We start from the raw sequence: 12,451 nt of genomic DNA on the forward strand, positions 1-12,451 counted from the left end.
GAAAGTGCTGCTCAATATTCACTATAAATATCCTTCAGACTGCTCAAATATCCCTCAGTTCATTTATGCGTGTCGATAATGCACTTGTTTAATTGAAACTGGTGCAAAAATGATGGCAGAGGCTTTCTGTCCACACACATGTCTAAGATAGGCCTGGGTAATCTTTGATTCACTAGCAGAACCTCTGCTTCTCTTGTATTAGGATTCCAGAGTGAAGCCCCATTCTAGGAACAGAGTTGATAAAATCCGAGTTAGTTTCTTGATAAAGGGCTGAAAACAAGCTGCATTGTCAAAGCCTGCTGTCTCCAAGATCAGACCTGAAAATGAGTTTTTGTCTCCCCACTGAGGTAATATCAAAGATTCAACTGCTCTGTCCAAAGAGTAAGGCAATTAAAGTATTAGTGCAACAAAACAGGAAAAAAATCAGCAGCTTTTGTACTTGTATTTAAAACATTACTGATTTTACAGCAGTAATATGTAGCGTTTGTGAAATGATGAAAGAAGCAATATGAACACAAATATTTATGCTCTCTTATTTTGCTCTTTTGATGCACAGATGCTGTGGGTCTGGAAGCTGAGCCAAGCCATTCGACAGTTCTTGGACGGCAAACTAGATTTCCCCTTGTGGGGTGAGAGCAGAACTGAGAACTCGTGCAATGTTCCTGCTTGTCGTTTTGCTGCCTACATTTTTGTCAACAATCCTCGATTTAAGGAAGGCATCTATGAGGGAGATTGGTACAATGGAAAACCCCAGGGCAGGTATACGTTGTTTGGAGTTTAACATTTTTATAGAAAGTCTACCAGTAAAATACTGATTGGGAAAAAATACTCAGAAGTGGGATGTTTGCCATGAAAATATATGTTCTGAGTAAAATTAAATTAAGCTACCTATTGTATCTGTACTGATCTGTGCTATGTAGAATGAAACCTTCTTTATACATGGTTATTTAAACTGTGTTTGTATTGAGCAAAAATATGCAGGTATCCATTAAATACAATTCACTCTAAGGAGTAGGGAGAGAGAGAGAGAGAGAGGAGTATTGATTAGACAATACAACACTGAAAGAGTTGAACAATGATAAATTGCAGGGGTTACTGAGAGTCTGGCTAAAAGGTGAGAGGAGGGAGTTTAAATGGAACGTCCAGGGCAAGTTTTTTACACAAAGATTTGTAAGTGGCTGGCATACGCTGAAGCAAGCAGATACCTGTGCTGTTCAAGAGCTTTTAGATAGGCACATGAATATGCAGATAATGGAAGGGTGTGGGTCATGTGCAGGCAGAAGGGATAGGATTAGTTTAATTCGTCAGCATTGTGGGCTCAAAGGCCCGTCGTTGTGTTATCCTGTTCTATGGGTCAAAGTCTAAATTGAGATTACCATTATATGCACAAGTACGTGTATTATTTGGTGCGGTGAAAAACTTATTGCAGCAGTATCACAGACACACAGCATCATATAAGCATCATTCACAAAAGAACATAAATTATACAGGATTTTTCCAAAAACAAAAACAGAATTGTAATACAAGAGAAGTCCACCTCAGTGCAAAGTGGTCATAGTGTTGCTAAACTGTAGTGATTAGGGTTTTGCCTGTCAGTTCAGTAATCAAATGGTTGAAGGGAAGAAGCCATTCTTGAACCTGGTGGTGTGGGACTTGAGGCTTCTGTACGTCTTGCCCATTGAGTGCTGCAAAAAGCTGGTGTGGCTCAGATCATGGTGACCTTTGATGTTAAGTGTGAGACAGTGCCTCCTGTAGATACCACCAATGGTGGTAACAGAAGGTGATAGTTCTTTCTAAGATTGTACTCAGATATTGAAAGTAAACAATGGTTTCAATGTTGGAGTAAAGACTTCATTCTATTTTTGGATCCTTCATAGAGGGGTTGTCAATTCCAGAGGTGCAGGCTGTGGACTCTCAATTTTCTGATCGATGCAAACTTGAATAAGGCAGATGTGGATTAAGCACCTTCATTCCATCTTTGCTATAACCTTGCATTTTCCAGAACAAGTTCAGCATGTCAGTGCAATGGTTATTAACTGATATTTTCATTGCTTCAGTGGAATCATGAAATGGCCATGTGGGCGAAACTATGCTGGACAATATGAAGGTGGTCTGGAACAAGGGTAGGTAATGCCTGATCTCCACTGACTTATTATCAAATGGCTTTTCCCTTGACTTGCTTTTATTGTAATAAGAATCATTGGTATTGTTCAGCTTGACTATTCTCCTTTCTTCTGTATGTCTTCAGTCTTTCAACCTCACCTAAAATGATCCAAATCTTTGCCGTTTCTGTTTTCTGCTCACTGCGCATTCTCCTTTGACAATAATTATCAAGGTTCCACAAACTCTAATCATGTAGCATCCAAACGTATATCTCACTAGAAATATTCAGCAATTTGTCTTAATTGTGCAATAAAGCCCATTGCAGTTGATATTCTGTTTAGTTTTGGGTGAAGGTGAGTCACTCATACTGTTTGACTAGCTGGACTAGTTCCTTAATTGCCCTACCTTTGTGTTTGGGTGGGCCCAGCAGGACTTTCATTAACTAGCATGATTTAGCACCCACGGATGCAAACAGAATGGATTTCTTTCCTTCTGCTATGTAAATTGTGATTAAAAACCATTCCATCTTTCTGTATATTTACTTCTTCAATCTATTAAGAGTCTAAATAACCATTTGTGATTTTCTACATCTGACCCAACACAAATGGTGAAAACCCAAATCACAACGTCAGTGAAATTAACTTGATCCTCCGCTCCAGAAAAATAACTCCAAAACATTAAAAAGTAATCAGAATCAGGTTTGTTATCACTGGCATATGTCGTGAAATTTGTTGTTTTGCTGCAGCAGTACATTGCATTCATAATAATAAAAAACTAAATTACAATAAGAAATGTATATAAATAATAATTAAATTAAATGTACAGTGCAAAAAGAGAGCAAAAACAAGCAAGATAGTGTACATGGGTTCATTGCCTATTCAGAAATCTGATGGAGGGGAAGAAGCTGTTCCTGAAATGATGGTTCTGGGCGTTAACATCTCTGAAGATCTATCCTGGGCCCAACATATTGATGCAATTACAAAGAAGGTAAAGCAGCGGCTATATTTTATTCAGAGCTTGAAGAGACTTAGTATATCACCGAAGAAAAATGAATTTCTACAGATGTTTCATGGAAAGCATTTTAACTGTTTGCATCTCCATCTGGTATGGAGTGTTTACTGCACAAGATCAGAAAAAGCTGCAGTAAGTTGTAAAAAGCCTAAAGACACATACTCACATTAGCATTTATTCTTGTCTAGTCTTGTTCCTCTTAGTTGCCACTTAAAAACAACATTTGTGATTCAACAGTTAAAAAGGAGGGGCTCGATATGTATGGAAACATGTTTATTTTGCGTGCACTCCTCTCTGCAAGGCACTGAAAACACCCGGCTTATAAGTGATTTCATTTCTGACAGTGTCTTTAGGTTATTACAATCCTGGTAATGCTGTTCTTTTTCTACCACACACATAAAAATTGCTGGTGAACACAGCAGGCCAGGCAGCATCTATATGAAGAGGTACAGTCAATGTTTCGGGCCGAGACCCTTCTTCAGGACTAACTGAAAGAAGAGATAGTAAGAGATTTGAAAGTGAGAGGGGCACTTCCCACTTTTACTATCTCTTCTTTCAGTTAGTCCTGACGAAGGGTCTCGGCCCGAAACGTTGACTGTACCTCTTCCTATAGATGCTGCCTGGCCTGCTGTGTTCACCAGCAATTTTTATGTGTGATGCTTGAAATTCTAGCATCTGCAGATTTCCTCGTGTTTGCTTTTTCTACCACCATATTTTTTCCTTGAACATATCCCCTAATGTGAGCCATTTTGAGCAAATCTTAGCATCTGTCCAAATAATTCTTTTATTTGTGAATTCTCCTGTCTAGAACATTGGATATTTTACAATTTTTATGTTGCATGAATCTAAGTTCTGCTGTCATGGTCAGAAACTTTGCCCAAACATTTATTTTCAATTGTGGCTTGAAGGCTTGTTGAGCTAATCAAAATCAGAATCAGTTTTAATTCCACTGGCATATTTCCATACTTACAGAGCTTTACCTGTTAAACTGTTAAATTACAATTGTTGTTCGGCAGCAGTACATTGCCATACATAATAAAAATGGCAAATACAGTAAGTAATTATATATAATGTATATAAATATATAATACATAAAAGGTAATGCAAAAAGGGAAAAAAGAAAAGTAGCTAGGTAGTGTTCATGGGTTCAATGTCTTTTCAGAAATCTGATTTCAGTGGGAAAAAGCTATTCCTGAATCATTGAATGTGTGCCTTCAGATTCCTGTACCTCCTTCCTGATGGTAGCAATGAGAAGAGGGTATGTCCTGGGTGATGGGGGTCCTTAATGATGGATGCTGCCTTTCTGAGTCATCACTTTTTAGGTCTGGGTGCTGGGGAGGCTCGTGTCCACGATGGAGCTGACTGAGTTGACAACTTTCTGCAGCTTATTTCGATCCTGTGCAGTGCCCCTTCCCCCATACCAGGCGGTGATGCAGTCAGTTAGAAAGCTCTCCACGGTACAGCTGTAGAAATTTGCAAGTGTCTCTGGTGATGTACCAAGTCTCCTCAAACTCCTAATGAAATATAGCCACTGTCATGCCTTATTTGTAACTGCATCGATATGTTTGAGCCTAGGATAGATCCGCAGAGATATTGACTCCCAGGAACTTGAAATTGCTCACTAATTAAATGAGACATTCAGTTTACTCCTGAGTGAGGCAAACATTTTGCTTTGATAAATGAAAAGGAGATTTGCTTTGTTTAGCTAAGGTTGCAATTAGTGGGAAAAGATGACAGTGGCACAAAAATATGATCAGTGTGGTACATAGAATGTGCTATATATACTACTTCTGAGATTCCTGCCTACGAGGACATTCTCCTTTGAAGTCTAGGTGAAGGGTCTCAACCTGAAGTGTTGATTGTCTGCTTCCCTCCATGCTTCCTGACTTGCTGAGATCCTCCTCCATTTTGTGCACTTCTCCTTTTAAAATATTGTAAGAACCTATCTAATTGACGAAGCTTTTAATCACCCATCCAAAACTCGCTCTGTGGCTTATTGTCAAGGTCCTTTGATTACCTAGAATACCTTGAAGATTATTGTTGTATTAATGGTGCAAACTGCTCTTTTATGTATAAATGGGAACGCCAAATTTTAGATGAGTAGCTTCCAAACTGAACAATGAAAAACCTCTTGGAAACAGCTCTAACAATTTGATGGAGGGGGTGGGAAGAAGTGGGAATCTGCAGAATAAATGTAAGTGGTCCATATTTATGTTACCATTTTGTGTGGTCCTTCCTGACAAGCTGAGTGGCAAGATGAGTTGGCTGATTCTCTTTAAAGTATTGTTACGGCTGCACAGTAAGAAAGCAGGAGAGAACATTATTGAACTCTGGCTTAATTAGCTTTGCAGAGCTTTGAGTGGGAACAAAACCAGCTCTTGCATGACCATGTGAATGCTACTGTTACACTAATGCAATGTTTCGATGATATGACTGAAATAACCATTGGTGCTTTCTTCCAGGTTTGGTGTATATGTCACTCCTGGAGGGCCAGAGAGCTTTGACTGTTACAAGTGTCACTGGAAAATGGGAAAGATGCATGGTTATGGCATCTGTGAGTAAGTACAACTAGTTTTCGATTCGTCAAAATGGTCAGCTCTCAGGCTATAGTATAAGATGATCAGCTTGGATGAGTTAAACTCCAGCAACTTTTATGATCTGTGTTAAATTAACTCACTTATTTCAAATTGAGTACTAAACTTATGCCCAAATGCTAGAAGTATTTCCCTCAACTAAACTAGATTATCTGCTCCATATTTGCCTTGTTTCCATTCCCTCTGCCCCTTCTTCTTAAACAGGGATCTGGCATATGCATTTCTTGAATCCATTGACATTAAACAGGAAGATTGATCAATTATGCCTGAACTATTTTCTATACTGGCTATCCTGGATTCTGCTCATTTTGTGCTGATCTAGTGCATTCTTCACAGCCATCTCTGAATGCTCTTCTATTGTACTTCCTTTTTAGTTTTATGAAGAAATATCATCTGTAATGCTTTAATTAGCTTAGTTCTAATTTTATGTTCAAGGAAATACATTTCTTAGTTTGTATTCACAACTGACACAGTCCAGTGTTTGGCCTTCTGTCCATTTGAAAACATCCTTTTATATTCACATTTATGGCTGAGACTTGGAGAAACCAGTTCTCGTACCCAAAGTTTCATCTTAGTGAATCACCTTTGGACTATTTCCAAGAACATTCCATGCTTTCTTTCAGTGAGAAATTGTAGTACAATTGCTACCTGCACCTTCATTATGGAATTCAATCTGTTAGCACAGAAAGTTGCATAGACAGGTTCAGGCCTATTTGTGCATTTGAATTTCTAATATTTGTTTAGGGTGGTGAGAAAATGTGCCAAATGAGACATTTAGCTCCAGTGTCTAAGGCAACAATGGTTCTAAGTTTTCCCTAACCTCACCTTCGGTTGACTCTACTTCTCTCAGCAGACAGTTTCCACTTGTGCAAATGCTTGTAAACTCTGATGCCTTACATAAGCAAGTATCGTTCAATATCAATCCAGTTTGTTTGCCAGTGGTCTGTGATGTGATCATAGGGGTAACTTGCCACAGATATACGTCTGGTATTTCCTGATTTCTCATGATTTCAACAGGGCTCACTAGATAAGGAATAAGAATAATAACTTTTGTTGAGATTTCAAACCACCCCGCCCCCCATTTTGCTGTTTCATTGAAGACTGTGGATTGAATTTGGAACAACATGGCCAAATTTTAATATAATATGCACCCCAATGTGAAAACAATACTCAAAAGTCACTCTCTTCTTAGGTATGGAAATGGCATGGTCTATAAAGGTTACTTCCAAGACAACCAAAGGCATGGATTTGGAATTCTACACAACCCTTGTTTGAAAAAGCAAGCCTTTAAGTATATGGGGCACTGGGAGAATGATAAAAAAACAGGATACGGAGTGCTTGATGACCCTGAAAGGTAGGAGGCTGTCAAATATATTGTAATATTGAATCAACAGTCAAAGAGGAGAAAAGACTCTTCCCCTCAAAACTAATGTATATACTTGTGTGTGGAGATGGCCTCAAAGTCAGCTTGGGTCAATTTTGAGAATAATCTTCACCATGTTTTATGGAGGTGCATGTTTTCTAGAAGTTTTCTAGCACCCAGAAAGAGACACCTAATTGTCATTTACCTTTGCTGAGATAGCTCTTCAACTTCATGCACCACGGTTAACCCAGTTGGGATAGTGATAGATGGGCTCTAGGTGGAACTGGGGCCTATTGCATATTGTTATTCAACCATAGATCTTAGAAATGTGTGTGAGTTGATTTTGGTGGAGGACACCGCTCTCCTTTATGATTCACATGATGCTAGCCACATGACTATCAAGAATCCACAAGAATAACTGTTACAATAAACCAAATGGCGAAAGTGATGTCAGTAGAACATATTCCAGGAGTGAGTTGATGCATTGAGCAGTAGAGTTGACAGTCAGATATCTCTTTACAAAATTAACTTCCCTTCATGCCATGTTCACATTCATAGTCACAACAACACTCCCATTGTATCGACTGTTTCCTTGAAAGTTTGATTTGGAACAATAATCTTCAAGATTATCCACTTGCCTCAGCTGGTGAAATCAAGGCTGGTCTCTGTCCTTAATCAGCAATAATGGTTGAAAATATTTTAATAAGACTATTAACAACTGACAGCTGATTTTGTATCTTCTATGTTTAGTTTTGCATGGACATTAGTATGCGCTCCTCCATCTGATATTTGAGTTATATTTCAGGGTAGAAGATTGGACATTCAGACTCCTAGTATTTAATTAGGTCTTGACTTCTCTGTATCTCAATCACATTGACCTGCATTTCTGCATAGTTCACTACAACCTTAAACTGGCAATAAACAGTCGATCTTAGTGTTGAGTGTATAATTAACCTGCATCAACAGACTTTTCATGAGCATGTTCCAGATGTTCTCCACTTTTGATGGGTTACAACAAAATCTACATCTTACTCACTTTTTATTCCTGTGTCTTTGATGTCAGCAAAAAGAATTTTCTATATGGAGAAACTAGTCACTACTAATTACAAGATTGCCTCCAACTTTATATGTTTTGATGACTTGTAAATAATAATGTTGGATGAAACCACATCATTTCTGGAAGTGCCTATAACTGATAACTTGAAGTATGCTGCTGTTTATGTACCAATGACTTACAGTATTTTCTAGTATTTCTGCAGAAAGACAACGACATTCATTGACATCTTCCATAAAAATGCCTTCAAAATAAAATATCATCATGGTTCAATTGTTGTCCACTGTATTGAGTTAGTTATTTGTGGATCCCACCCCAAGTCTAATTGATTTGTCCACGTTTAGAACTTTAGTGCTACACTGAAGGAACATTTTAAAATTGGTTAATTGATAAACTGGTATATTCTTGACACATGTGCTGAGGCAAAGTGAAAAGGGTTTCTTTTTGCATGATATTACTACAGATAATTTCATTACAACAGTATATTGAGGTAGAACAAGGGAAGCAATAGCAGAATGAAATGTTACAGGAAAAATGCAGACAGGCAATAAGGTTCAATGCTATAATGCGACAGATTGAGGTCACGAGTCCAGCTTGTTGTACTCAGGGACATTTCAATGATCTTATAATGACAGGATAGAGGCTCTCCATGAGCCTTGTATGTGTATCTTCCGCTCAAAGAGGGGGGAGAAGTGAGAAATGTCCAGGGTACGTGGGGTCTTTGATTATGCTGGTTGTTTTAGTAAGGCAGCATGAAGTGACCCTCTTTAACGCCAGCACATCTTTTCTTTGATAAGTGGCCCAAAGCTACTCAGAATACTCCAAGTGTTGTCTGACTAATGCCTTATAAACCCTCAGCATCACATCCTTTCTTTTATATTCTAGTCCTCTGAAATGAATGTTAACATTGCATTTGCCCTCCTCACCTCGGACTCAACCTGCAAGTTAATTCTTAGGGAATCCTGCACAAGGACTCCCAAGACCCTTTGAAACTCTGAGTTTTGAATTATCTCCCCATTTAGGAAATGGTCTACACCTTTATTCTTTCTATCAAGGTGCATGACAGCTCAACCAGAATTATTTTCCTCAGCAAGTTTTTAAAAAATTAAATGTGAAGTGAGCTCTAACCTTGCCTACCATACTTTATTCTAATAAAGAAGCTTTTTTGGGCATGCAAGGAGATTTTTACACTTCAGACATATACTTGAACCTATGCTGTTGTTCAGAAGGTATAGAAATTTGTGACAGAAGAGAAGATGCTTGAAATACTATTTTCTCAAGTAGTGTACTTGCCTATCATTATTTTTGAAATTGTTCTGCTTTTCAATCATTAGCCAAAAATAAACTGAACCTCTGATTCTATGCAGAGGGGAGAGGTACATTGGCTCGTGGCTGGAGGACTGCAGACATGGAAGTGGCATTGTTATCACACAGTCAGGAGTGAGCTATGAGGGCAACTTCCAAAACAACAAGATCATCGTGAGTAGCAATTAGTCTTTCCACTGACCCAATATAGATTGGATCATCAGCCTTCTCTTGTCCTGCCTTCATTATATTAAACTGAGACCCAGTCTGTTGCCTCTGCTGATGTGATTTATCTATCTGTGCCTTTTTTTTGAGAGGAATGGACGGTGTTCTCTGTAGCTTTGGCCAAAATTTATTTCTCAGGCAATGTAAATAAAAATATAATTTCAACACAAGTAGGATTCTGTTTGCAAATTGATTATTGAGTTTGTTTAAAAAATTAAAGCATTAATAACTTTATTATAAGATAAGACCATAAGATATAGGAGCAAAATTAGGCCAGTTGGCCCATCGAGTCTGCTCCGCCATTTCATCATAACTGATTCATTTTTCGTCTCAGCCCTTATCTTCTGTCTTCTTCCCGTATCCCCTGATGCCCTGGCCAATCAAGAGCTATCAACCTCTGCCTTAAATATACATAAAGACCTGGCCTCCACAGCTGCCTGTGGCAAAGAATTCCACAGATTCATCACTCTCTTCATCTCCATCCTAAAAGGACATCTCTCTATTCTGAGGCCGCGTCCTCTGGTTTTAGACTCTCCCAAAATAAGAAACATATTCTCCACATCCACTCTATCAAGGTCTTTCATCATTTGATGGGTATCAATGAGGTCACCCCTCGTCCTTCTGAGTTCCAGGGAACATAGGCACAGAACCATCAACCGCTCCTCATATGACAAGCCATTCAATCCTGGAATCATTTTCGTGAACCACCTTTGAACCCTCTTCAGTTTCAGCTCTTCCTTTCTAAGATGAAGGGCCCAAAGCTGTTCATAATACTCCAATTGAAGTCTCACCAGTGATTTATAAAGTCTCAACATTACATCCTAGCTTTAATATTATAGTTGTCTTGAAATGAAATCTAACATTTCATTTGCCTTCCTCACCACAGACTCAAATTGCAAATTAATCTTTAGGGAATCCTGCCCAAGTCCCTTTGCACCTCAGTTTTTTGTATTTTCTCCCTATTTAGAAATCAGTCAACCCTTTCATTTCTTCTACCGAAGTGCATAATCAAACATATCCCGACACTCCATTCCATCTGCCATTTCTTTGCCCATTCTGCTAATCTATCTAAGTCCTTCTGTAGCCTGTCTATTTCCTCAAAGCTATCTGCCTCTCCACATATCTTTATTTCAACTGCAAACTTCACAATAAAGCCATCAATTCCATCATCCAAATCACTGACATATAAAAAGAATTGGTCCCAACACAGACCTCTGTGGAACACTACTAGTCGCTGGCAGTCAAGCAGAAAAGGCTCCCTTTATTCCCACTCTTTGCCTTCTGCTAATCAGCCACTGCGTTATCCATGCTAGAATCTTTCCTGTAATACCATGGGCTCATAGCTTGATAAGCAACCTCTTGTGTGGCACCTTGTCAAAGGCCTTCTGGAAATCCAAGTACACAACATCAACTAATTCTCCTTTGTTTATCCTGCTTGTTATTTCTTCAAAGAATTTTAACAGATTGTCGGGCAAGACTTTCCCTTGAGGAAACCATACTGACTAAGGACTACTTTATCATGTGGCTCCCAGCCACTGAGGTCAGACTAACTCTCGTGAAGAGTGGAGAGACATTTGCAATTATCCAGTCTTCCGGAAGCATTCTAGAATCTAGTGATTATTGAAAGATTAGTTGTTAATAGATTCAGTCATCTCATCTTTCCCCACAGCCATTGAACCAAGGCCTAAATACTGAATATGCTGTGAGGCCACTTTCAATGAATTATACACTTGTGCTCCTAAGTCCCTCTGTTCCATTAAACTCTCTAATGCTCTATCATTCATTGCACAAGTCCTATGCTGGTTTAGCTTTTCAAAATGCATTACCCTACTCTTATCTGAACTGAAATCCATTTGCCCTTCCTTGGCTCACTTTCAATACAGATTAAGAGCCCTTTGTTACCTATGATATCCTTCTTCACTATCAACAAGAGTCCAAATTTGTGTCGTTTGCAAACTTACTGATCAAGTCTGTTGCATTCACATCCAAATCATTAATATAAGTAGTGAATAACAATGAACGAAACAGCAATCCCAGAAGCACACCACTAGTCACCTGCCTCCATTCTGAGAAAGCATCAACCTCTCAACTAAGTTTGAATTCACTTAATTGCTCTCCCTAGATTCCATGGGGTCAAACCTTCCAGATGAGCCTAGCATACAAAAACTTGTCATAAGCCTTGCTAAATTCCAAATAGACAACATTCACAGCCCTATGCTCAATTACTTTTTTGATTACCTCTTCAAAAAGCTCTTTAAAAATGATCAAATATGATCTTCAAAACACAAAGCCATGCAGACTCCATCTAATCAGATTCAATCCAAATGCCGGTAGATCCTGTCATTGAGAATTCCTTCCAGTACCTTTCCCATTTCTGATGTCAGACTGACCAGCCTGTAGTTCCCTGGCTTGTCCTTGCTACCCTTGTTAAACAATGGAGCAACATTAGCCAGTTTCCAATCTCCAGAAATCTCATCAATGGATAGTAATGAAGCAAGTATCTCTGAGAAGACCTCCACAGTTTCTCCTCTAGCCTCCTACAAAATCTGAGGGTGCACTTGATCGGGCTTTGGGGATTGTTCAGTTTAATCTTAGATATTTTAAATGGTTGACACAACATCACGGTCTGAAGAGATTGTACTGTACTGTAAAGTTCTTGTCTTTATTCTTAATGCACTATAATGCTGAAAGTTCCTCGTCCCTAGTAATATGAATGCCCTTCAAAACATCTCCACTTGTTTCCCTTAAACCTTCAACAATCATGCCATGTTCCTCAGTAAACAATGATGAGATATA

The 12,451-nt window shown here is 38.8% G+C and overlaps 2 protein-coding genes across 4 annotated transcripts in view; one reads left to right on the forward strand and one right to left on the reverse strand.

Moving 5' to 3' along the window:
* LOC140198856 (ALS2 C-terminal-like protein) overlaps positions 1-12,451 on the forward strand; it is a 107,990-nt gene that overhangs the window by 68,649 nt on the left and 26,890 nt on the right. For both annotated transcript variants that reach the window (XM_072260016.1, XM_072260026.1), the window contains 5 exons: positions 557-759; positions 2,058-2,123; positions 5,577-5,672; positions 6,901-7,062; positions 9,493-9,604. In XM_072260016.1, the coding sequence (XP_072116117.1) occupies positions 557-759; positions 2,058-2,123; positions 5,577-5,672; positions 6,901-7,062; positions 9,493-9,604 (639 nt within the window). The remainder of the gene's footprint in view (positions 1-556; positions 760-2,057; positions 2,124-5,576; positions 5,673-6,900; positions 7,063-9,492; positions 9,605-12,451) is intronic.
* Positions 1-12,451, reverse strand: part of jmjd4 (jumonji domain containing 4) — a 55,966-nt gene that overhangs the window by 2,777 nt on the left and 40,738 nt on the right. The gene's annotated exons all lie outside the window — the stretch shown is intronic.

This window comes from Mobula birostris, chromosome 1, assembly GCF_030028105.1.
Source record: "Mobula birostris isolate sMobBir1 chromosome 1, sMobBir1.hap1, whole genome shotgun sequence".
NCBI lineage: Eukaryota > Metazoa > Chordata > Chondrichthyes > Myliobatiformes > Myliobatidae > Mobula > Mobula birostris.